Below are 26,900 nucleotides of genomic sequence, written 5' to 3'. Positions count from 1 at the left end.
CCGCAGGTACCCTCGGGCCCCGCCCCCTCCTCCCACCTCCTCGGGGATTGGCTATCTTGGGCTCGGGGTCGGTCCCAAGGTCGGGATAAAGTTCGGGGTCGCGGACGCAAGCGGCTTCGGGTTTCTGGCGCTGCCTGCCAGGGTACCGTGCAGCCAGGTGGTCTCCAGCCGCGCGCTCTCGCTGCGCCCCGGGCGGCTTTCCCTGTCCCCCTTTCAAGCCTGCTTGCTTCCCCGTTGACCCCCGGGTTCGGCTCTTTCGGAAGAAAGAGTCCAGAGTCCGGGCCTCGGTGCCTCGCGAGTGTCCGAGCAGGCTCGGCGCGCTGGCCCAGGGCGGCGGGGTGGGGACCCGGGCCGGGAGGGACTGGGGCGGCGCGCGGGGGCTGCAGGCAGCAGGGGCGGCGGCCGCTCGGGCCCCGGCTCGGCGGGGTGAGAGACACCCGGAAACGGATTCCACTTGGGTGCCCGCGCGAGGGGGGCGTCTCGGAGGGAGCGGGAGGAGCAGGCGGGCGGGCGGTTGCTGAGTAATCCCCGCCGCGGCGGGAGGTGGCGGCCTGGGCGCTCACGTCCCCCGCCGCGCTGCAGCCCGCCCGGCTCCTCCCCCCGCACCCCCCGCCCGGCCCGCCCCGGCCCGCCCAGCCCCTCCCCCGCCCCGCTCAGCTGCGCGCCGCTCCGGGCAGGTAGAGTCGGGCTCCGGGCGCGCGGGGGCCGCAGCAGCTGCCGCCCCACCTCGCCTCGGCTCTGCGCACAGCCTCGCGCGCCCATGGCGGGCTCGGAGCAGCAGCGGCCGCGGCGGCAGGACGACGGAGACGCGGCGGCGGCGGCCGCGGCGGCGGCGCCCCTGCAGGACGCAGAGCTGGCCCTGGCTGGCATCAACATGCTGCTCAACAACGGCTTCAGGGAGTCGGACCAGCTTTTCAAACAATACAGGTGACCGACGCGCCCTGCTCCCCCCCGCCCCGGCCACGCGCCCCTCCGGGTCGGCTCACGCGCCGCGGTCTGCCGCGGGCCCCAGCAGCCTCCTCCCCCTCCCGTCGGTCCCTAATCCCTGGCCCCGGTGCCCAGGTCGCCTCCCTCGGCCTGCGCTGCAGCCGGCGTTTCTGCGCCTTTGTCACATCGCCCCCTTCCAGCCCCGTGCCGTTGTCCTTTGGCTCCGCGGGACCTGCTACCCGTCCTCCCCGCGGTCTCCCCTCACTTTTTCGCCCCCCGAGAGGGGCGCCCAGTGCTTGTCCGCTTCTCTCTCACCGGTCCGGAGCCCGTTGTTTTTGGGGACCTGGGACCGGATGCGATGGGAGGCAGCTGGAAGCCTCAGACTCGCAGTGCTGTGCCCAAGCAGCCTTTGTGACACGGAGCACACCAGCTGCATCGTGCCCGTTTCTTGTGCCTCGCATTACTTTGCATCGTTGTGCATTCCAAACGCTTCTCTTGTTTGGAAACACATGCGTAATTGCCTGGTAGTGCGAGAATGAAAAAGAAAACTCAGCCGAACTCGGCTTGCTCACCTCCCTCTCGGCCTGTCTTCCAGAACTCAGTCCTCCAAATGAGTTCCTAATGCCTTTCGAGCGAGTGGACTTACATGGACCTCTCTAACTTGAAGAAAATGGAGGGACTGTAAATATATGTAAGGGGGGAAGGAAGAACACGTGTGCTCAGTTAATTGCTTTTTAAAAAATGCGTCTTTAAAAAAAAAATGAATCGAAAGAACTGAAACCTGGTTATCGTTCTTCTCTGAGTGGGAGGAGCCTTCAGTTTCACTGGGGACCAGAAGCATCTGCTTTCTGGTTTAGGAAACGGAGTTTGTGATTTGTCCTTCCAGTGGTGAGGCGTCTCCAGGAGGTTGATTAGCAACTTCCCTGTAGGTGGCTAAGGGACACACGCTTCACACTTTTTCAGACCTGGGTGGTTTGGTAGGAATGAAGGGACCGTTGTGCATCTGTGATCGAGAGCCACAGTCTATAAGGAAATGAGAGGGATGGGGGGAGGTAGAGACGCCTGACTTATTCGACTTCAAAGATTGCTGGTTCTTTGGTTGGAGCTTTCGCTTTTCAGTGGCCAAACAATATCTCGGAGCTATGAACTCTTCACTATAGACAGTTCACTCTTAAATCATTTTTTTGTTAAACACACACACACACACACACACACACACACACACACACAAAAACTGAAAGTGGAAACATCTTGGCTTTACTCAGTCCACTTTGTTTTTAAAGGCTACCAAGCTGATTTCAGTCTGAGAATGTACCTCGTGAAAAAAAGCAGACATGAGTGTTTGGTACAGTGCTGATTTGTTATTATTATTATTATTTTAGATTACCAGTTTGTGTTGTATGAGAGAAGACTGGAGAAAGCCTGAGTCAAATTTACTCTTTAGTTGACCAAAATACAGTGCTTGTCTATTTCAATACTTCTTGCTTTTGAATTGCTATATTACTTGTTTTAACATTTTTTTCTAAACTGCTTTCATGTACTTAAATAGTACCTTGTGATTTCTGTATATTGAAAGCATGAAATAAGGCAAAAATACTGTTATCTAGGCAATTGTATGTGCTGTTAAAAGCGGGCAGACTATGAGTGATAGGAGAATGATGTTCTCACAGAAACAGATGTACCTAAAAGGAGTTTCTCTGTGGGTGAGTGTGTTGAGGGTAGAGGAGGGGGAGGTGTCCAGGGAGGATTTATAGTATATAGACAGGAGCTGTCTTCGTGTGTGTGTGTTTTAAAGATTCATTTTATTTTAGAGCGGACAGGCAGGGAGAAGGGCAGAGGGAGAAGGAGAGAAGCGGACTCCCCACTGAGCCAGGGCACCCAAGTTCCACAACCCTGAGATCACAGCCTGAGCTGAAATCAAGAGTTTGCCACTCACCCGGCTAACCCCCCCCCCCCAGGTGCCCCTACTTGTGTTTTGAAAATAAAAAGTGAAATAAACTATTGTAGTATCCGTTTTCTGCCAGGCACAGTGCTGGCATATTGTCACTTTTTTTCTCACTATTCTGGTGACAACTAAAGGGTGAGCTGTATTATCATACAGTTTTATCATGAGGGGCTTGAGTCTCCGTGTTTAGCATGGACCAGGACACAAGTCTAGCGCTTCCACGTCAGGGCTGTTTTTATTATCTCATTCTGCTTGTCTCACTAAAATTATTATACAATTGACCCTTGACCAACATGGGTTTGAACTGCATGGATTTACTTTGATGTGGATTTTTTTTAATAGTACTGTAAATGTATTTTTGCTTCCTTGTGATTTTTTTTTTTTTTTTTTAAGAATTTATTTTCAGACAGGGGGAGCACAAACAGGGCGAACAGCAGGCAAAGAAGCAGGTTTCCCACTAAGCAAAGAGCCCGATGTGGGGCTTGATCCCAGGACCCTGGGATCGTGAACTGAGCCGAAGGCAGATGCTTAACTGATTGAGCCACCTAGGGTTCTCTTCCTTGTGATTTTCATAACAAATTTTCCTCTAGTTTACTTTATTATAGGAATATAGTATGTAATACAACAAACAAAATATTTTCGGTAAGGCTTCTGGTCAACAGTTGGCCACTAGCAGTTAAGTTTTGGGGGAGTCAAAAGTTGCATATGGTTGGTGCCCCTGACCCCCCACACTGTTTAAGGATCAACTGTATTTTAGGATTTGCCTTCTGACCTTATTTTCCAGTAATTCAGACTTTCTTAAGGGGGAGAAGTGGTAGCATTATGCCATGAGCTCTCCCTTGATCCATCTAATTTGTTTGTGATGTGGGACGGCCTGGCATTCTTGCCACCTCCCAAGTGTGCTGCTGATCCGTATTTTGGCAGACATGGTGTGTAACCAGGATCCTGTAACCAGGCTTACAATCGTAGTTTTGCTACTTGTTGTGGCTGCTGACTTTGGTTACTCAAAATTTGCTTCCTCGCTTATAAAATGGGAGTAGTGTACATCATAATGTGGTTGTTAGGATTAAAAGAAAGACTCCGTGGTAGCTGGTACGATGTAAACCCTCAGTAAACGCTAGCTAGCTGTATACGTGATGCCTTTCCCACTATTGTGCTGGCTTCTTGATGGCATAGTTTGAGCAGAAGGGAGAAACATCCAGTGTGCAGGTAGCTTTTATATTTAAGCTTAGCCTCACATAGAGCGTATGAAAGATTTAGATCCTGTTCTGTACTGGGAAAAGTGTCTTGTGTTCCAGCGTTGAATGGCTTGCTGGAAAAGTTAGTGACTTTATTATAAGTATTCTAGGAACACTTCTCTGCTCTGTTTATAGAAGAGAAAGCTGTTTGGTTTTCTCCTTTCTTAGGATTGTTTTGTCACAGAAGACCATCCTTTCCCTAGGAGTAAACCTCCCAGAAGCTTATCCTCCTGGTTTAACAGTAGAAACCTATTTTGCATCTCGTGTAACAATAACATTTGTATTAAAGCAAGAAGGTCATTTTCTCATGCCACCTCACTAGCGTGATAAAAGTTTCATCAACAGCTATGGAATGAGGAGAAATGGTTACTTTATAGAAACCTATTATGAAGGACATTCTGAATTAATGAAAAGCCTGGATTGTGTCTTTTAGATACCCGACACATAAGAATTAGAAATATAGGGGCGCCTGGGTGGCTCAGGGGGTTAAAGCCTCTGCCTTCGGCTCAGGTCATGATCTCAGGGTCCAGGGATCGAGCCCCGCATCGGGCTCTCTGCTCAGCAGGGAGCCTGCTTCCTCCTCTCTCGTCTGCCTCTGCCTACTTGTGATTTCTGTCTGTCAAATAAACAAAACAAAACAAAACAAAACAAAAAAAAAAGAATTAGAAATATATGCACATCAGAGTCTTTCTTTTGAGCTGTAAGAGGCTCCTTATTGGGATTTCAGAATATAACTGTCAGTTCTATTGTGTACTGCAGTAATAATGTAACAAGGTGCCCTTTTGTTGGTGCTGAGACCCCATCATGCACTTGGGGAAGTGTTCCCAGAGGTTGAGACGGATGCATGCTGCCGTGGGGCCTTTCTGCTTTGAGCCTAAGGTCACAACTTAGTACCTTCATGATACTGACTACCTGAAATCAAATTCCTGTTGTTGGTCTTTGGGCTTAGTGATATAAAGCAGCAGCACTCACTCCCCCTCTGCCCCCGGCCCCCAACTGATGTTCCACAAGTGTGACAGACTCAGAGCTTTAGGTACTCGGACACACGATAAAATAGGGGATCGTTACGTTCATAAGGAGCAGGCCCTGGATTCCAGATGCTGGGGTGTAGGTATGATCGGCAGGGGTGTGGGGAACGGGAGATGTGCCTGGGGCCCACTGTGACCTGTGAGAGTGGAGAGCAGGAGGACTAACTCAGCAGGACGCAAACTTTTGTGGAGGAAGTGCTGCCTGGGCATCATGATAGGGGAGGAGTTGGTGGCAGGTGGAAGTGAAGTCCAGGAAACCCTGAAAAAATCCACATGGAGCTGTGAAATGGGTGAGTGCTGCAAGCCAGTCGGTGTGATTACATTGTCCTGTTGGATGGCTGGTTCTGCACTTGGCATTGTCTTGGATCACTGGTCATTCTGTGTTTCCTGAGAGCTCTGGTTTCTGGGGTTATTTTGCTGCTGGCCGTCCCGTCAGCTCATGTTGTGTGACCACCGTGTTCCTCATGTCCATAATTAACTCTTGGTGCCTTTTTCTCTTTTTGACTTGCAATATTTTTAATTGGAGAACTAGCGGGAGAGGGGAAGCACATTGAGCTGGAAGACCGGAGACCTTGGGAGCTGCTGGCCAAACTGAAATATGTCATCCTTCTTTCCCAGGCTGGATGTTTATCTCCCTCCTCTCCCTGGTGCCGCCATCATCTCCTCCTGCTTTAACTCCTGGTGTTCTTTCTGACCTTAAAACAGGCCGTTCTTCCCCTGCCAACACTACCACCAATTTCTGGCTGTAGGTGTTATTAAAAAGTCCTATTAAAAAAATCACTGTCCGCTTAAACAGGAAGCCTATAGTGGCTATAAAGAATGTTCATTGAGGATAAATATCCATAAATAAGTATGGATTTGCTATAGAATTGGTAAATGGTTGGTATTATATGGGTTATGTTTTTCTTTAACATTTTAAATTATAAAGATGGCCACAACTTATTAAAAACAAAAGGCAAGAAAAATTCATGGTTGGTAATGTTTATGTTTAAAATGAAAGTATGGATCCTAAAGCCTTTAACACAATTAATGCTTATATGACAAAGCCTTATGACCTGCATCTCATTTGTGAGCATGTTGATTACAGAGCCAGTCTTGTCATAGAGCTGGCTCAGTATAATCCAGGGATTGCGGGCGGTGGCCTCTGCGCCAAATCTGGCGGGCTGTTTTTGTAAATAAAGTTTTATTGGGACACAGTCACTTGATTTTTGTCTTTCTGTGGCTGTTGTGCAATACAGCAACAGTAATGAATAGCTGTGACAGACCACGTAGCCTACAGAGCCTAAAATATTTACTCTCTGGTCCTTTGCAGAAAAAAAATCATTGACCCCTGATACAAACCAGAGTTCTGGCTGGAAAAACTCGAAAGGCCTGTGTAAGAGACCTGAACCAATAGGTACCTGAGCCTCTTTGCCCAAAGCTGCGGCAGGTGCTTTAGAGGATGGGAAGAGCTTGTAGGCCGCCTGTCTTTTCTGCATGTCTAGCTGTTCCTACATAGCAGCATGTCTGTGTCTTGCTGCTGGAGTTTCTGGAGAGTCCATTGGTGCAGAAATGGAAGAAAAGGAGAAGCAATGAAAAGCAGAAATGATGTAAGGGAACTGGCAGGAAAGACAGGAAGCTCCTCTGTTGCCTTTTTGCATCCTCCTCAACTTAGGGCTGTGTGTGTTTAAAAAACAAAAACAAAGCAAAAAAAAAAACCTCATATTTTTCCTCCCTAATCATTGCGCTTTCTGGAAAAGTCCTGATTAAATATTCATTAAAGATTCATTTGGTTTAGTTGGGATCCTTTTAAAATGCAACTGCCTGTAGACTAATTGGAGAGTTTATGTATAGGAAATTAACAGGAAAAATGAGTATGTACACTGCAGGGTGTGTGTCTGTGTGTACACGCACCCACAAGCCCACAAAGTTAAAGATGTGAACACTTAGAAGAATCTGTGTGCTCTGAGTCCCGCATGCTGCATTAACAGGTAGTTGTGGGAGATTCGTCTCTACTCTAGTTACAGGATGTGTACTGAGTGAAATGAAGTTTTGGTGAAGTAAGAAGGCATAAAGGAAGAGAGCATGAATACTGAAACGCAGAACACTTCCTGTTCTAGTTACATGAAACCCACTTGGAGATCCCCAAACACATCATCATATTTCAGAGGCGTAGGCCTTTTTGCTCAGGCTCTTGTAGGCCCATTTTTTGGACCCTGGGCTCCTCGCCATGGTCACTGTCCTTCCCCAGCAAAAACAGTGGGACTTTCGAAAGGCTAACGCTGAGAAGGGCATGAGAAGTATAAAGGACGGACAGAAAGTAGACGGCTGTGTAGCAGAATTTTCCTGTTATTTCAAAATTGCCTCGTGCCAGGGCTGTGGTTGGGTGGAGGTGGGGGGACCCAACTCTGCCTTATACCTTTTCCACCACTGACTCTTTTCCCCGAATTCTTAGTATGCTGTTCAACCAGTACATAGGTCCAATTTGGGATTGAATTGCCTTTGTGGGCAAACCTGGGTATATAGTCACCACCAAAAGCCTTTTTATTATGGGAGAAATGCATCCTGGTTTTTGAGCCACTCTGCCTGCATTTTTTTTTTTAGATGTAATTGACATAGATGTTAGTTTCAGGTGTGCAACATAAATGATTTGTATCTATTGTGAAATAATCCCTACAGTGAGTCTAGTTGACATCCCTCCCCATATGTAGTTACAAAAACATATTTTTGCATAAAACTATCCATAAATTTGCTGCCACAGAAGAGAAAGTCCTGACTTCCTGGCATCTGATTTGGAGATTGAAATAGGGGCTTTTTGTTTGTTTGTTTTGTGTGTAAAGGTGGTTGATGGTTTGCTGTCTCAGTCCTTTTCCTCAGCTGGGGTTGCTTTCTCTATCTTCCTTCTTGCTCAAGGATTTCAGAACACAAGAAATACATACATACCACAGGTAGTTACTCCTGTCTTACAGGAAGGTGATCTGTCATTACGGAGAAAACCCCGACACGGTGTCTGCCATGTGTGGGACACCCAAGGTAGAAGCAGGTCCTTCAAGGTGCTATTGCTTACTTAATATCTTTCAGTCTACCTCAGAAACAGTCACTTTTTCACTTACTCTTGTCCACAGCTCTAATAGCTGTGAAATCACTGGCTTAGGTAGCTGACTTTCCCTAATACATCCAAATAAGCCCCTCGCGGTAAATAGTAGTTGGTGCTTACCGGATGCCGGGCTGCATGCCAGCGCTCCCGGGACGCGAGTCTTTATTTTATCCTGCTGCAGCTCTGTGGCAGGGTGCTCTTGTTATTTCCCTCTCGGGGGGGGGGGGGGGAGGCACAGTTACGTTGAACGACCTAAGGTCGCACGGGGAAATGGAATTGCGGGGTGCGACCCGAGACCATCAGACTCCAGAGTCTGTGTGTGTTTGCCCACTACACTATACCGTCGTTCTTCTGTAACTTCTATAATAGGAGCGGTTGGCCTGTGTGCGGCTAAAGCCATTTTGGGGGTGGGAGGACAGCAATATGCAGTCCACACCCTCAAGCCCAGAGGCCACCCGATGAGCCACTGGGGAGTCCGTCTCCAGAGAATGAGACTCCCAGAGCTTTTGGCACTTTGTGGCTCTGAGTCTTCTATAGGATAAGGGTCCCAGCTTGGCATAGGATGTCTGTGGTCTGACCTGTCTGCTTCCCCGACTCCTCCTTTGTCCCCTCCCCACCATCATACTGGGGTATTTTGTATAAGCGGACTTGTTCTGACTGATCCAAGGTGGTAGGAGACCTCAGTGGCCCTGCAGACTCTTTCTGTCCCTTTCTTCAGCACAGGTGAAGTCTGCACGTTGTTTCCACGGTCGCCTGTCCGTATGCGCGAGCTGAGATTGTAGAGATTGGTGCACATCCCGATCCGAGGTTCCTGGCCTTCCAGAGGTCGCTGGAGTAACGTGAGGTCCAAGGGGTCTTAGGGGCATATCAGCACCCCTTTATTTGCCCGTCAGCAAGTCTAGCCCAGGGGCAGTGCCCTTTAGGAGCTCGGAAAACTTGATTACTCATCCTCGCTCCCCACCCTGATGTCCCTTGACCTGGTGGAGGTGCTCCAGCATGCCCCCTGAATTGACGCTCTGCATCTCAGAACCAGGTCACAGAACACCCGTCTGGCCTTCCAGCCTCTTGCCTTCGGTGCATCCGGGCTGCCCAGTGCTTAGTGTGGGGGCAGTGGGGAGCAGAGCTGCCGCTGAGCACACCCTCGTCCTGGCAGGGGCAATCAAAGGGAATGCAGAGGGCTCTGATGAAGTCTGCTGATTCTGAAGTGACCCCAGGTGTCAGCTGTGCTCGGCCAAGCAGCGGCATCTCTGGGGATCATGGTTCTTGGCGTGCCCTGTCCCCTGCTCAGTGTCGTGTGTGCTTGAGAGGTGGCCCAGCCTAACTGGCCAATCTTTGTGGTGTTTTATCAGTTGCCTACAAAGGCTCTGTGTGATGGTGGCATGCCATCTTCTGGTGTTATTTGCCTCTATGGCATGAGAAGGCAGAACTCCAGCTTCCCTACCCCAAAATCCCTGTCCTGAATTTCAGGAAGAGCTGTCTCTGGAAGAACTTGGTGGCTGGGAACGGAAATGTTCTAGAGCAGGGGCTCTCAACTGTATTAGATCTAATGCCTTCTTTTTATAAGAACTGTTATAATTCCCCTCCTATGATCCTAAAATAAAATTGACAGGTGACTTGTTCATGCAATGTCTAAAGGTCCATATTATAAAGGAGAAGTAAAAAAAAAAAAAAAGCATAAACTACATATGTTTCAAAATGCTCACTATGCCTTCCTCAGATGATGAAGTGAGTGCTGGCACCTGTTTGTAATGAATACATTTGGATTTAAGAAAAGTTCAGAAGCCATTCCATAGTAGAAAAATGAGAGGGGCACCTGGGTGGCTCAGTCGTTAAGCATCTGCCTTTGGCTCAGGTCATGATCCCAGGTCCTGGGATCGAGCCCCACATTGGGCTCCCTGCTCTGTGGGAAGCCCGCTTCTCTCTCCCCACTCCCCCTGCTTATGTTCTCTCTCTCACTGTCTCTTTCTCTGTCAAATAATAAATAAATTAAAATCTTAAAAAACAAAAGAAAAAGAAAAATGAGAGAGCAGGTAAAGTTTGAAATCAAAGTAACAGACCAGACTTCTCTGTATGTGTTAAGAGAAAGTGGGGAAAATACCTTAATTAAAGCTGGGATAATATGCCAAGGCCAAACACTGTTGAAGTCGAGCAAATGAGGAAGGGTGACGTTTTTGCAACGAGCCAGGCTACCTGTGTCAGGGTAGCATCTGAATAATTAGTTTCCTGCATTAGGACATGGGATGTGTGGTGACAATGTGTCTTAGAAAATAGGTCTCCTGTCTTTAAATCCCTCGCCAAGTCAAGTACTTTGAAGACCAAGACCTTTAACAGAAGCCCAGGATTAGAGGATAAATTTAAAAAGCTTACAGGGGAAGTTGGGGTGGGGGTGATGGGCTTCCCCTGAGGACTGTATCGGAGTAGGATGGAAAAATAAGGATGAAAGCCCAAATCATTTCTCTATGTAGTCTTTGCGATAAATCTCAGTGTGTGACATATTCTTTTTTTTTTTTTTTTTTTAAAGATTTTATTTATTTGACAGAGATCACAAGTAGGCAGAGAGGCAGGCGGGGGGGGGGGGGAGTAGGCTCCCTGCTGAGCAGAGAGCCCGATGCGGGACTCGATCCCAGGATCCTGAGATCATGACCTGAGCTGAAGGCAGAGGCTTAACCCACTGAGCCACCCAGGCACCCGTGTGACAGATTCTTAATACAGGATGGGAAAAATGAAATATATTGACAAAAATATTTGGTATCCAGGATTTCTGGCTCTTCAGAACTGCTCGGCTTTCAGGACGCTTACTGGAGTGCTCGGCATCTCTGCTCGGTTTTGGACTGCGGTAGCCACACACTCAGGCTGGGGTAGCTGTCGCCGGCTGGCAGCCCTAGGGCCACACGTGGTGCTCCTGCTGGTGACATAATTCTCTAAAATTGTGACCGAATCTCCTCTTTAAACCATGCCGCATGACTCTGTACTTCTTGTGCTGGAAGTAGGGTTCAAAAGTTGTGCAGGACATGGCACCCTGTGCGGGCCTCTCCCATGTTTCCGGCTGCCTCACGTCCACTGCCCCTTGTGCCGCTGTCATTGCCGCAGCCCCAGATGGCCCCACGGATTTCCAAAACCCCTCTGTGGAGAGGCGCTGAGCTGCGGTGGGTGAGGCTTGAGACGAGGTTTGGGCTCTGCTACTGGAATCCTGGGGCTGCAGGGAGCAGTGCAGGGGTGAGGTCTCTCCACTGACAGCCCGAGAGGGGCTGCCGCGGCCGGTATGGCTGCCGCTGGAGGAGCGTGGTGGAGAAGGCAGGGCTTCATTGCTTCTGTGACCGCGGGTGCCAGGGCAGAGCCCAGGGGTGGGGTTCCTCCGGTGCTGGGCCCCTGGGGTGACTGCTCTAACCCACCAGCTTTTCCACTTGTGTACACACACACGCCTGTTTCTAGGGCCCAGAGAGCGAGAGCTCCAGGAAGGCATCCTAGTGCTGGTTTTTCTGCCTCTCTCCATGTGGGTTTGCAGAACCCCAGGAAACCCTTTACGGTGGGGCCAGCTTACAGGACCTGTGCCTTTCCAGCCTTAGGTGACTACATTTCAGAGCCCTGTCCCCACCCAGGTCTTCCTAACGTTTAATCTCCAGGTCTAAACTGGTCTGTGGTTCACATCCTTCCTAGGAAGTGAACAAGCTTTTTGCTAAGTAGGTCAGTCATACACACACACACACACACACACACACACACACACACAAGGGCCAAATCCCCACAAGTCAGGGTGCAGTTACCCCGAAGTTTCATGGCCAGGGAGACCACAGAAGTGATTCTTCTCAAGGGGGAGGAAATAGGGCAGAGTGCTTCATGATGGTTTTCTGTTCCATTGTACTTAGAAGCAGCGAGTAGGAAACACACACGTACCATTTAGTGGGGTGCCACGTAGGTAAGGTGCCTCAGTACACAGATGGAGAGTTCTCCTTGGTCCCACCCTCCACTGCGATGTCAGCTGCATCCCATAATAGACGTCAGTTGAGCCTGTCGCTACGTGCTCGATCGCCCCATCCTGTTCCTCGCTGGGTGTGGCTCCGGGAGACCTGGAGTCTGACCGTGATGCGCCTGCCTCTGAGCTCTGACAGTTTGCGGCACGACCTGCCTTTCCTGCGTTGGCCTTCTCGCCATGTCGATAGAGGCCTTTTGCCTTGGCGTTGTGCTTTCTTGCCCCCTCTGCAGCAGCCCCCCAGGTTTTTACTCCGTGGGGATTTTCTTCCCGTAAAGTAACCGTCACCAGATTAATAGATTTTGTAAACGTCTGTATCATTTTCTCTTTATCACAAGTAAAAATTGTGGTGCTATCCTAACAGGACAGGAAATGAGGGAAAATGATGTCTTGTATCTGATCCAAGCTGAATTTGCTAAATGACAGAGATTCAGGTTTTGAGAAACAATTGGATTAAACGAAGATCATGCTTCATGACCTCTTTAGGATTGTTCCTGGTATAATGAGTCACTGTCAAGCCTTCCAGTGCTCCCCACCCCCCATGCTAAACACCGAGTTGCAAAATCTCGAGTTATGTATTGCCATGATCTCTGGTGCAAGAAAGGACTTTACCTTTGCATTTTGTAAATTATGCTCGCCCTCTTCTTTATGTCTATAAGAAACAGGTTGAATTCACCTGCATACTTGTGACTCTTGAATTGTTCAAGGCAAGAATGGGGCTGCCTTTTTGCAGCCCTGCAATTGTTGGGGTAATTGGGTTTCTGCCTTTCCCTCCACATTATAGCAAAGTCTGTCAGTTTAATTGCCCAGGGAAGTTTTGTTTCTATCTGGAACGCCATTTGCTTCAGCTGTCAACCACCTAGATCTAAATGGTTTTCGGACTGATGATTGACAAGACACTCATTACTTTGAATTATCAAAATTACACATTGAGCTAGAAATTATTCCTCTTGAAGTAGCACAGAAAAAAAGAAAGGGCCATGGGAGAGGGGAAGTGGCTGTCTAAAGTCGTTTAGCCAACTGTCAAGACCTGTCATGTTGGAATTCTTAGAGATTCTTGTTCTGGTGACATTGCTATTATAAAAAGGGCAAGAAATGAGAGAATGGTTTGTGTGTTTCTCCGTAGCCCTTGTGTGGCATCTCAGATCTGGGCTTGGCTGATAAGAGAGAGTAGTTGAATCTAACTTGAAAACTGTGAGCTTTTCTCTTCATAGAAGAATGTTGAGTTTTATCTGAGTAAAATAAAACCAGACCTCATCAGAGAGCTTTCTGTGCAAGCCTAAATTTATAGTTAAGGATGCTTAGGAATAATGAAGAAAACACAAATGAAGTTTTCTTGACCAATGGCTCAACTAAAAACGGAAGGAAGATATAGTTGCTTTGGTGAGCGGCCCACACTTTTATATGAAGTTCAGAGTTGTTTAATAAGAACTAGTTTACTAGAACTTTATTATGAAGAGTAAGTCTCTAGTTTCACTTTGAAATGTCTCTTAATAGAGAAATCTAAAATTTCTGATTACATAAAATGTGTTTGAATTGCTTGTAAAAACAGCTGGGTGTGTTTAATCTTCAATTGAAGTATTCATGCAGTTTGTGAATTATTGCCACACGTAATAAAGGGACCGTATTATAACTTAAAGATGAGAAAATAAAACAATTTTATTACTTTAAGAATAACCCCTGTTGCAGGATTGGTTGGAAAGGCTTTTTTGGTAATTGATAAAATGTGTCTGGGTGATCTCTATTGGTATAGCATGGAGATGGTTGAATTATTTGTTTGATTAGATTATTTGTTTGATTAGAGCAGGAACCAATGCTAATGAGTTAGGAAGATATTTGATACACATTAATGACAAAATTAGAAAAACTAAAAAAAGTTGACTTTATTTAGCCTGAAGAGTTATTTTCAGAATGTATCCGTAACCCTAAATGAGCATCAGACCTTGAGCAATAAGTGAATATGAATTAGCAAAGCTAGAGAGGAATCAGAGTAAAGTTAAATGTATTACAGTCTTGTAATCATACAAGTCTTGGTCTTTGCATTACCACCATGCAGGCAGAGAGCAACAGAGAATGATAATCAGGTGGTAATCAGCCAGTGGTAATCAAGTGCGTGATCAGTGCTTCCTGTTAATGTTCACTGAGTCATGTGCATTTCTTCCTTAATCCCAATTCTCTCCAAGGCCCTAAGGATAAGTAGTAGGGTTATCCCTTGTATGTGACCACATGAAGGCTCACAGAGACCAAGTTAAAAAGACTGAGTGGAAGATCTGGCCCCATCCCCAGAATATGCTATTTCCCTCACTTCCTCCAAAAGAAACTCTCTTGTTACTGTCTGCAGCGTTACCCAGCACCTTGCAGGTCCCTCCTTTAGCTTGATGGTCTCCTACATGTTCAGCCTACTGGTGCTCCCAGGCTCAGTGCCTGGCACCACTTGAAACAAGCTCATGCATGCCAGAAGTTTAGGAGGCCCTCGTGACACCTCCCTCTTACTCACCTTCATGTCTGAGTATCTCTTTCCATTCACTTCTCTTCATCCCCACCTCTACCACCAACCACCTAGTTAGTCCAAGCCACCTCTGACTCGGATCACTGCAGTAGCTCAGCTGTCGTCATTATATCCCCTGTTCCTCCTCCACCCCCACCGCAGTGATCTTTTCAATGTGTGAGTTTAACTACGTTGCCTCTGTGGTCGGCTGAAAAATGGTCCCCCAAAGAATACGTAGGTCTTATTAAGGAGGGCACATGATGTCATGAGCCCTGGGTATTATGTAAGACTAAGGAGTCGCTGACCTCTACCTCTGAATCCAGTAATACCTTATATGTTAATTAATTGAATTTAAATTAAAACAAAACAAAAAAAAAGACTACCCATGTCTGAATCCCTGGAACCTCAGAGTGTTACCTAATCTCGCAGCCTCCAAGAGGAAGTCTTTGCAGGTGTGATGAAGTTAAAGCTTAAGATGGGAAGACCGTCCAGGTGGATCTCCCATTCACCAGATGACATCGATGCAGTCATGCATATCCTTGCAAGAGGGAGTCAAGGGGAGATTTTTCACACAGAAGGCAGTATGAAAACGGGAGCGGGGAGAAAAATTTGGAGATGCTGGTCTTAAGATTGGAGTTGGTGGCCACCGTGAGCCCAGGGAGGCAGCCGTCATCAGAAGCTGGAGTAGTCAGGGAATGGATTCTCCCCTAAAGCCTCCTGGGGCTGGGGGTGCGGCCTTGCCCGCAGCTTACTTCAGCCCAGCGAACCTGAGTTCAGGCTTCTGGCCTCCAGAACTGGGAGAGAGAAATTTCTATCATTTTAAGCCACCGGGTTTGCGGTGACTTGTTACAGCAGCCCCAGGAAACTACTACAGCCTATCCCTGCTCTCAGGGTTAGGACCAGAACCTCTGACAGGAGCTCTGGTGTGGCTTGGCTCTGCGTGGTTTGTGCCTTAACCATCTACAGACTGACGTTTTTATTTTCTTACATTTTAAAATACTTTGTTGTGTTCCTTATCGGCTACAGCTGTATGAAACGAACTAAGCTCATGCTGCAAAGTAGACTCCTAGCTCCTTTGTTCATAGGACGCTTTATCTAAACATGGAAAAGTTAAGTAGCTCTAAATTGACAGTGGTTTTGGTCTTAAGCATTAGAATCCATATTAACTTTTGTTTAGTGTATTGGTGCTTTATCCTTCTAGAGCCTTCTCTTGAGTGGGGCGCTCTTTCCTTCCTCTTTGACCTTTAACCTCTGTAGTCATCTTTCAGATTCTCCAAGGTTCTCTAAGAATCCTGTTCCTTTCCTCTGGTCGTCTTCTCTCGGTTTGTAATTATACAGAAATAGCATTTGCTTTGCTTGGTTCTGATAAGCATGGGTTTCAGTTACCAGAATTGAGTTAAAGAAGACCAAGAACAGGGTTCAGATTTCAGTTAGCCTGTGTTTGAACGGAGTGACGGTATTATAAGCTGCTATCTCCACAGCCCGCCAGTCGCCGCAGGTGTGACGGACACATGTCATGATCAGCGACCACATCACTTTTTTCAGAGTCTGCCTGTGATCCGTCACCACGCTTCTCCTCGGTTCCCACAATTACCGCAGAATAGGTCCTCGTGTGGACTCTTCGTCTCATAGCGATAAACCCACATGACATTTTACTAAAATGGATAACCAGAAGAGGGAATTGCCCAACAAAGATGAAAGAGCCGCAAAAAGCGATGAAGTTGGAGTTGAAACGTGGATCAAACATAAATGGAGCTATAGAAGGAAAAGCTAATGTGAGAATGTCCCTGACACCTTTCAAGAGAGGACATGTGCAGCCATGGGCGCCCAGTGAAGGCATTCTTTATTATTATTTTTTTTAATTAAGATTTTGTTTATTTGAGATAGAGCAGGAGCAGTGGGGAGGGATGGAGGGAGAGGGAGAAGCTGAGCAGGGAACCCGATGCAGGGCCTATCCCAGGACCCGGGGATCATGACCTGAGCCGAAGGCAGCTGCTTTACCAACTGAGCCACCCAGGCGCCCCTAGTGAAGGCATTCTTACCAACACAAAGGAGGAGAGCGATGGAAGGAAAGAGAGGAAGATGCCCCAGAGTTGGTGATGCAGGCAAAAAATTTCACATTAAAGGCTCAGGTATTTCACACCAAAGACTAAAATGTTGGACGTTCATTCACACTTAGGAGTATGACAACTCAACAAGGCATAGCAAAAAAGCTCAATGTGCATCAGAAGTTCCATGACAAGAAGGCAGGTGCTGTTCAGATATTCTTGATAGGTTTTTACAAAGAAGTAATTTATAGCCTATTAAATTGGTTTTACTGTTTTTTTTTTTAATTTCTGTATATATTTGTGACAATTTAAATGTTTTAAAATTATTCTTTAATTATGAAACATAGGAAAAAATTTACCATTTTAACCATCTTTAGAGTGTATAACTTAGTGGTATTAAGTATAATTATCTTGTACAACTGTAACCACAGTCCATCTCCAGAACTTTTTTCATCTTCTAAACTGACACTCTGTATCCATTAGACACTAACTCCCTGTTCCTTTCTCGCCTCGCCCCCAGTAGCCACCATTCTACTTCTTTTCTCCCTGAATTTGACTACTCTGGGTACCGTGTGTAAATGGAATCATACAGTATTTGTCATTTTGTGACTGGCTTATTAGCATAATATCCTCAAGGATCCTCCATGTTGTAGCATGCATCAGGATTTCCTTACTCTTTAAGGCTGAATAATATTCCATTGTATGGGTTTGCCTGGGTGGCTCAGCAGTTAAGTGTCTGCCTCCGGCTCAGGTCATTATCTTGGGGTCCTGGGATCGAGTCCTGGGTCGCACTTCTTGCTCAGCAGGGGCCCTGCTTCTCCCTCTGCCTGCTGCTCCCCCTGCTTGTGTGCTCTCTGTTAGGTAAATAAATAAAATCTTAAAAAAAAAATTCTACTGTATGTGTGTACTACGTTTCGTGTATATGTATGGCCTATGTATGTACCACATTTTGTGTATCCATTCATCTATTGATGGACACTTGGGCTGCGTCTACCTTTTGATTATCGTGAATAATGCTGCTAAAATATGGACATGGAAACATGGGTTTGAGGTCCCGATTTGTTCTTTTGGGTATACACTCAGAAGTAGAATTTCTGAATCATATGATAATTCTATTTCTAGAAACGGCCGTGCTGTTTTTCGTAGTGGCTGCACCATTTCACATCCCCACCAACAGTGCCCAAGGACTCTAAGTTCTCTGCATCTTTGCCAACACTTGTTCTTTCTTTTTTTGGTAATAGCCATCTTAATGGGTGTAAGGTGGTATCTCATTTTGTAGCTTTAATTTGCATTTCCCTAATGATTCTGATGTTGAGCTTCTTTTCAAGTGTTTGTTGGTCACTCGTATATCTTCTTTGGTGAAATATCTATTCAAGTCCTTTGCCCATTTTTTAATCCAGTTATTTGGTTTTTTGGTTGAATTATAGGAATTCTTTGTATATTTTGGATATCAATCCTTACCAGCTATGATTTGCAAACATTTTCTCCTAATCAGTGGGTTGCAGTTGCCTTTTCACTCCGTTGATAGTGGCCTTTGATGGAGGAATGTTTAATTTTGACATAGTTGGTTTATTTTTTGTTTAATCATCTGTGCTTTTGCTGCTTACATCCTAGAAATCCTTGCCAAATCTAATGATATGTAGCTTTCTCCCAGTGTTTTTCTTCCCTAAGGGTTTTATAGTTTTAGCTCGTAAACTTATATCCAATTTGAGTTAATTTTTATGTATGGTGTAAGGTAAGCCATTCAACTACTCTTTTTTTTTTTTTTTTTCGTTTTTTTACGTGTAACTATCTAGTTTTTCCCAGTATTGATTCTTGAAAAGACTCGTTTCTGATTGAACGGTCTTGTCACCCTTGTTGAAAATCGCTCGAACATATACAGGAGGGTTTATCTCTGGCGTGTTTTATTCCATCAGTCTATAGGTCTGTCATTGTGCCAGTACCATGTTGTTTTGATTATTGTAGCTTTGTAGTAAGTTTCGGAATCAGAAGTATGAGACCTCCAACTTTATTCTTTTTCCAGATCATTTTGGCTATTCAGGATCCACCGACTTTTCCTTGTGAATTTTAAGATGGAATTTTCTGATTGAAAAACATCATTGGGATTTTAATGGAGATATCTGTAGATAGCTTCAGGTGGTATTGACATCTTAGCAATATAATTCATGACAAAGGACGCCTTTCCATTACTTGGTTGTCTTCAGTTTCTTTCAGGATGTTTTGTAGGTTTTAGTATGGAAGTCCTGACCTCTTTGGTTAAGTTTATTCCTAAATATTTTATTCTTTCTGATGCCATGGTAAGAGGAATTATTTTTGTAATTTCCTTTTCAGATTGTTCGTTGTTAATATATAGAAATGCAACTGACTTTTATGTGTTGATTCAGTATCCTGATACTTTGTAGAATTTTAGTCTAACATTTTTGTGGTATTTTGGGGATTTCCTACACATATGATCGTGTCATATGTGACTAAGGATAATTTCACTTATCCCTATTTTGGATGCCTTCTGGTACTATGTTGAATGTGTTGTTAAGTCTTTTTTTTTTTTTTTTAAGATTTTACTTACTTATTTGTCAGCACAAGGATGTGGGAGAGGCAGGCAGAGCAGGCAGAGGGAGAAGGAGGCTCCCTGCTGAGCAAGGAGCCTGATGTGGGGGAGAGGGGGCACTCGATCCCAGGACCCTGGGATCATGACCTGAGCCGAAGGCAGAGGCTTTAACCCACTGAGCCACCCAGGCACCCCGAGGTGGATCGTTTAAGCCCACTCACTTGGCAGGGTAGAGTTTGAAGCCAGGGCCCTGGAATTAGGCAAGTGTCAGGGGAGGTGCCTTGAGGATAAGGAGGGAAGTAGCCTAGGGCCCTCGGATGAAGAGTAGCCTCTGACTCAGCATGCTTCATACCCCGGGGTGGGCTGCTCCCTAGCCACACATAGAGATGTGTTAAAAGCAGTGTTGGAAGCTGATGCCAGTAAAGTAGGTGGACCGATTGAATTTTAGCCCTGCCTCTTGGGCAATAGGGAGCCATTGATGGTTTTTGAGCAGAAGAGTGACAAGATTTTGTTTTAGAAAACTAATTCGGAGGCATACACTAAATCTGGAGGTCAGAAAACAAGTGAGGTAGCAGTCGTCGTTGTAAACCATGTGGGGGCTGTCCAGACTCTGATGATACAGCTGAGAGGTTTTAGGAGGTATAGTCAATGGGACCATCTGGCTTTGGTTTAATTTTTGGTTGTTGAGACCATTGAGAATGTTTGGAGTCATTAGCTATATGGCAGCACCATTGAGAGAGTAGGAATAGAGAAAGAGGAACACATTGGAAGGATTAAGTAATATGCCAGATTGGTAAAGAAACTGTTATAAATTGGGAAATGTTACGCCAAATGTTTTATCTCTCTTGGGAAAGCAATGCGTGTGGTATTGAATATTGGAAAAGGACTTGAGGTACCTATTGACTATAGGGACGGCCTCTTATCCACTGTGATTGGGCTACTACTGATTCTGTAATTTGGGATTATAAAAAATGGGAAAACTCCATAAAAATGGAATAAACATTTTGTTCTGACTTTCAGTGTAAGGTCAGGGGCTTTCCTTTGTGCATTGGCTGTGGGTTTTCAAATTGGCTTTCTTGCCTAAACCACACCTCAAATGCATTCCTGTGATTTTCAGTATCAGGGGCTTTAGAAATGGAGTCAGACATTGAAGCCCCAGGGATCTGGGTGGACGCTCCGTAGTTTTACAACTGGTTTTACCTCACGTTCGTTAATCCAAGAGGAACCTTTGTAGTCCTCTGCCTTCATCAGTCTTTTCAAAGCATTGAATTATTTTTCATCCATGTCATACTTCTTTCGTGCCCTTATTTCATCTATTTACATGATCAGCAATGAATTATATCACTGCAGTAATAAAATCAGTGGGTACAAACATGTTTAGAAACAATCCCCCAGCGAATCTCAGTAGGCACAGGACGAGAGCCCCCTAGCTTGAGTGTTCAGTAGGTGGGGGGGGCATCTGTGTTTGCGCATCTGATGTTGGTTAATTTGGAGATTGGTGGAGTTTCTACTGTGTTGTGTATTTTGTGGGCACGCATGTGTATAAAACAATTTTAGACAGCAATTTGAAATAGTACCATATTTTTCTGGGCTACATTCTAAATTTCTGATTGTTTAGAGCTGTTACAAAGGAAATGTAGATTGTAGGAAGCGGTATGCAAAACTGGTATTAGTGGAATTCTCATTAAGTATAGTAGTGAAATGCAGTGAATGGAGTTCAAGAAAAAATGGGGGAGAGCGGAGGGACTGTCGAATTACCCAGAGAGAGAAGAGCAGAAGTAATTCTTTTGGAAAAGGAAATTTCGATTTACAGCTGTCATTTCATAATTGATGACTTCTTAGATTCTTAAGACCATCCGTTAAAATGATCATTGCTGCAAAATTAGCCCACCTACTTTCTGGCAGGGCTAAAAGCATGGCTAATTGTAGCTTCTAAAACGGCCTGCACATGTAGTCCATTATAGCAAAAACTCAGTTATTTCCCTGGATGACGGGATTAGCATTGATTAGCTAGCAGGGAAAAGAACGCTGTTGGCTTTGGAGAGCACTCGGCTCCACTTTGCTGAGAGCCTGTGTGTGATGGGGCTCTAGTAATGGCTGAGCAGTATAAAAAGCATCCAGCTAGCGGCTTAGCAGAGTGGAACAGCGCGGAAGAAGGCCCAGGAGTGCTTTTGCCAGCTCAAAAGAGACCAAGCAAATGTAGGTGCGACGAGTTCTCTGATGCACAGTCCGAGAGTCTTGGCCTTTGTTGTTACTAGGTTAGGAATAGCTAGTAATTGTGAAACATGTTAGTGACTTTTCCCCTCTTCTGTTTCCCTGCTTTGCTTTAGTTATTACAGCAGGGAGGGAAATTAAATAATTTTAATATTTTAGTGGAAATGTGATACCACTTTCTCTCTTTAAATCACTGAGTGTTTTAAACGTAGGAAAAAGTACAGCGTACTATAAAAATGTCAATGTCCTTCATACTCAGAGTTAACCAATATTAATATTTGCTGTATTCACTTCAGATTTGTTTTAGAGAGCGGAAACATGATAGATACAGTTAGGATCCCCTCTGTGTTCCAGCCTAATTCCCGTTTTCCTCTTTCCCTCTTTCCCTCCCCAGAGGCAATTCGACTGTCCTCAAGTTGTCGTGGGTCTCTGCTATCCATCCACATTTACACACTTATTACACATCTCTCTCCATGAACAACATACAGGTTTGTGTTTTTAAGTGTCCATCATGAGTATTTTCTGCATTTTTCACCCAATTTTTAAATTTTGGTAGTCTACCCATGTTAATATAGCTATGTAAATTAAGTATAATCATTTCAACTGTTCCACCTAGCGTTTCATCATAGATACAGATGATGTACTGATTCATTCCCAGTAACTATTTGGGTGAGTTCCATTTCCTTAGGGTCCTTAACAGTGCTTTAGTGAATGTCTTTGCACACGCCCTACCCATGCAAAAACATATAATATGTTTAGAGGTGGAATTGTTTGGTGGAAGGGAGCAGCGTTACTTTTTTTTGCCAGATCTCTTTCCTGGGAGCTTTACAGGGGCTTACAGATTTCTCTTTAACTGCCTCTCCTTTCCCATATAGAATATCATTTTAAGACCTAAAAAAGATTGAAAAAGCAAAAATACTTTTTATACGGATATGATGTAAATGAGGAGTGTGCCTAATGACATGTAGGGTCTCAGGGATTTCTCATTTAGCTAGTCATGTATCGAGCATCCCCCGTGCGCTGAGGCATTGGGGGAGCTCCTGTGAGCAACCTGGCGAGCAGGTACCGAGCCTCTCGAAGGTTCCTGTGTGCAGCGCCTGTGGGGTGGGTATGTCAGTGAGAAAATAAATTCTGTGGACGAAATGAGGCATGGTGTCTGTCCTCAAGAAATGTAAGAGTCTAGCTGGGGTTCTACAACATGCACGTAAGAAAGATAGACGTTGATGAAGCAAACCAAGAGGAGCGGGAAATACAGAACTAGCTTGAAAATGAAATGGGGGCCGTGTATGTTGGAAAAGAGCGAAATCAGAAACTACTGGGTGACACTATTTTTTTTTTTTTTCCTACCTCCTCCTGTCCACCATAGCCCTGGATATTTAGAGAGACAAGTTATTATTAGAGCACTTAGTCAAAACACTGGAAAACACGAGGGTGGAGAAACCCCAGAGCCTTCTGAGTGTGGACTGAGCCGGAGACACGGGGACCAAGGGGGCGGTTTTAGGGGGGGAGGCTGGGGACTCTGGATGCGTCCCGGACAGCTGCCAGTCCACCACTTCGGACTGTGGCTGCTCAGCATGAAGCCGCGCACATAGGGGCGTCCCACGCCGTGCCACACTCAGCACTTCCACGTTTCCTGCCCTCCATCTCCTACTCAGAGCTGACGGGGTTGTGGTCCAGCGCTGTCACTCTCAGACCCATAGAAATCCCTGAGCAAGGTGCGCGGAGAGTTGTGGGGTGCCCCTCGGGGGGTGGGGAGCATGTGAAATGTCGGGCTTTAGGGGGATCACCTCAGGCTCAGGGTTGAAGAAGCTGCTGAGCCTCTGCACAGCACCTGCCGGAACCCCCTCCCCAGGCTTGTGTTGCCCCAGCCTCTACGTTTTAGCATCTCCTAGGTCAGGACGGCCTCACTTCTGGCCAAAAGTCTTTGATCTCCGGCTGAGGGATTTTTTTTACCTGTGCGTATTTTTACCTATCCCCTTTGACCTATGGGGTGAGACTCCTGTCCTGTATCAGAGGTTGACAGATGGGTAGTTCAGTGTGTCTGTGTATGAGTCTAATAACCCGTCTTGCCAGTTCCATGGTGGGAAGTCAAGAACCTGGTTTTGACCTTGGACACAGACAGCGTGGGTACACCTCCCAGAGAGGCTTTCTGGAGGAAGTCGAATTTTTTTCAGGATTTGAATTGGGGGTGTGAAGAGGGGTGAGGAGGACACGCAGAGTCTGAGAGGAAGAGATCAGTGGTGTGGAGTGGTTAAGGCTTTGCAGACCGGCAGAGCCGGAGCAGGGCCCCTTGGAAGAAGAAATGAGAACTAAAGCCAGGGAGGGCCCAATGGGCGGTGGTGTGTGAACAGCTGGTCATGGCGATGGTTTGTCCTGTTTGGTGGGAAGAGGCACTGGTCAAGGACAGACGGCTTGTGGAAAAGTCTCCCAGGCAGCACTGCTTTCCTGGCATTTTGGTGTGGACTGGAGTCTGGGGAGGCCAGACGTGAGAGATGAGGCCCGAGGTGGAGGCTGGTGTGATGGAAACAGGGAAGAAAAGGGAAAGACAGGACCCTCTGCTTCCAGACACCTCTGAGAGGATGAGGTACTAGTGATCACAGTAGCAAGACAGAAATACTTTGGGGAATGGGATCCTAAATCTGGCTCTGCAAAGCTGGCCTTAATAAATACAATGATTTTTATTATTTCAGGTAGAAAAATATTGGCAATGTCTTCAAATTTTCCTTTCCAGAAGGCTTACATTAGAATACAGGGTATACTAATTAGCAAAACTCTGCCAGGATTAACAACTTAGCACTTTCTTGAAACAGAAGTCCTCACCATGTACCTACGACTTTTCTACAAAAAATGTGGTTATGGACCGAACAGCATCGGTATCATTTAGTTGCCACCCGTTACAAGGTAGCAGCAGCTCGGGCCTCACCCCAGAACACCGGAATGAGAGTTTGCATTTTAAAGGGGGCATTCGAATGCATGGGAAAAAACACTGCTCCAACACAGTCTAATTGTGACTTTTTTTTTTTTTAAAAGTAACTTAGATTTTTATGATAAGTTTTGTTTTTCTGCAAGTGTGTAATAAATGCCAAGAATACCATTTTAAAAGTACTTACAGGATTAGTTCTAGAACCAGTGATTTAGTGATAAATCGTATCTGTGCTCTTTCTGCTCTGGAACATCAGCCCCATGTGCTTGGCACATACAGGTGGTCAGAAGATACTTGTTATGTTTTGAAAATGTACATGGATGGATATTAACTAAATAATGGAATTTTAAATTACTTTTATGTGCACATTTTAAAACCATGTCTATGTTGATTAAATTAAAAGTTTTCAGGTTGCAGGGGATATACATGCTTATTTACTGATAATTTAGACAAGAAAGAAAAGTAGGAACAAGAAAAATCACTCTTTAGTCCCCATTACTCACAGATAACATTGTAGGGTTTTTGTGAATGTTTTTGCGCAGTTCATTAGCGCACGCACCTTGGAATTCTGCTTTTTCACCTGTCATGACAGAGTCTCTGGTTTATTGAGATTACTGTGTGCCAAGTTTCAAATGAGGCATTTTAGATACTTATTATGCCCATATAAGGCATATCAGAATTTTAAATAATGAAGCATAGGCTAAAAGTTCATATATCTGCTCGATGTCACACTGCCAGTCCTTGATCAAATTCAGATTTTTAATGGGCCATTTTCTGAAGTCCATGCTTTTCTCATGCACACGGGAGTGAGCATTTTGGTTATGACTTTTGGGGGGTGTGTGCATAAAATACTTTGTTAGGTGGATATATTGTAATTTTGTCTAACATTTTTTATTGGTCAACATTCCAGTATTCTTATTTCTTGATTCTGTTAGCAGACCAAGGTGGGTACTGTCCTTGCTGAGTACAAAGACTAGAGTTACAAACACCAGGTGGTGTTCCCTCACAAAGTCATCTTTATTTGCACAAATAAGGAGACCACATGGTCTAACCCAGGGGTAAGCAGGGTTCAGGGTTCAGGATTCAGGGGCTCAGGATGAATAGTCAGAGGGGATTTTAACATTATAGTGAAGCTGAAGTAACCCTGAGGAGCTTTCTGTCCTCAAATGTTTCTTTTCCTGTCCAGCAATTTGTTAGTTTCTAAAAGATGAAATGGACAGTTATGCAGAAGCTTCTAGGAGTTTCCTGAGTTCAGGAGAGCAGTCCTGAGTTCAGGAGATCATTTCTGAGTTCAGGAGTCAGTGGGTCTTGCTAATGACAATACTGTATATAATACTACAGCAGACATCTTTATGTAAAATTGTTTTTCTGCATTTCGTTTTTCATAGAGTAGACTCTCAGAGCTATTTTTAATTCTCTTGAAAGATGGAGAACTTTCTGAAAGGTTTGCACCAGTTTTCGTTCCCATCAGCCACTGTAATGTTGTGTATTTGAATGCCTGTGAACAAAGTAATGTTTGCACCATATTACTTCAGGAAAAATCCATTTGAATGTGTTTTAATTTTAAATAGTTTGAATTTTGTGTCTCAAAATTTAGTGGCTGTTTGTTACGGAAATATTTAGCTGTTTCAATGTTAGCTTCTAAATGATATAGAATTTTAGCATAACATTCATAGTGTCCTACTCATAGATTTAGCTTAATAAATTTCACAGTTTAAAATGTGTTGAGCTCAGAATTCCTTTCTTAAATTGTGAGTTTTTGAGTTTTTAATATTAGACTTTTAGTATGTATCTAATACCCTTTTTTCTTCTCAGAAATCATGGCATCTGTATCGTTCTTAGACTTACAGTATCCCCCCCCCCCTTCGTTATTTCTTTTTGTAGCAGGAAGACAGATGGTGCAGAGGAAAGCCTGTGTTATCACAACAGCAGCAAAACCAAACTAACTCTTGCTTGTATGTAGCTTGATTTGATACCTTTTTTGGGTAATAAGACCCATATTCTTAGAAAAGCAATTGATCAATATTTTATACACTGCATTTCTTCAGAAATCTGGAGCGGGGGGTCACTAGCTATTTCCATAATAGTTCCAATACTGGACTTAAAGGAAATATTTGGTACTTAAGAAAACAGCCGAAGAAGGAAATATCTCCTGGTGTTAATATTTGGTGGAATCATAACAGATCATTGTAAAATATAATAGCTCTATATTGCAGACAGGACCACTAAAAGAAGGTAAAGAAATGATAGAACAGGAGGAGCTTATTCATTTAGCCATGTTTATTGGATACATTGCCTGCTTGTTTTTATCTGCACTGTAGCTTCCCCAGATATGCTCACAGCAACTTCAATCTGGCAGAAAAAAAATTTCATTCCATTGAACAGAATCTCTTGTACATAGGTTTGACCTGTGACTTATATCTGTGGTTTTGTGATCTGATAATGTCTCTACTGGAATAGAAATGAATGCAGCTTTATGGTTTGATCATTTGTGT

At 45.1% G+C, this 26,900-nt stretch overlaps 1 protein-coding gene across 2 annotated transcripts in view; it reads left to right on the top strand.

Annotated features, from left to right (window-relative positions):
• Nucleotides 1-438: 438 nt before the first annotated feature.
• Nucleotides 439-26,900, top strand: part of TTC39C (tetratricopeptide repeat domain 39C) — a 104,422-nt gene continuing 77,960 nt past the window's right edge. The window contains exon 1 of one of the 2 annotated variants that reach the window (XM_080821900.1): nt 439-927. In XM_080821900.1, coding sequence (XP_080678026.1) covers nt 761-927 — 167 coding nt within the window. In that variant the 5' untranslated portion in view covers nt 439-760. The remainder of the gene's footprint in view (nt 928-26,900) is intronic. The other variant, XM_080821901.1, reaches the window with a different exon arrangement.

This window comes from Martes martes (assembly GCF_963455335.1).
Source record: "Martes martes genome assembly, chromosome: 13".
Taxonomy (NCBI): Eukaryota; Metazoa; Chordata; class Mammalia; order Carnivora; family Mustelidae; genus Martes; species Martes martes.
This window is presented reverse-complemented; position numbering and strand designations above follow the sequence as displayed.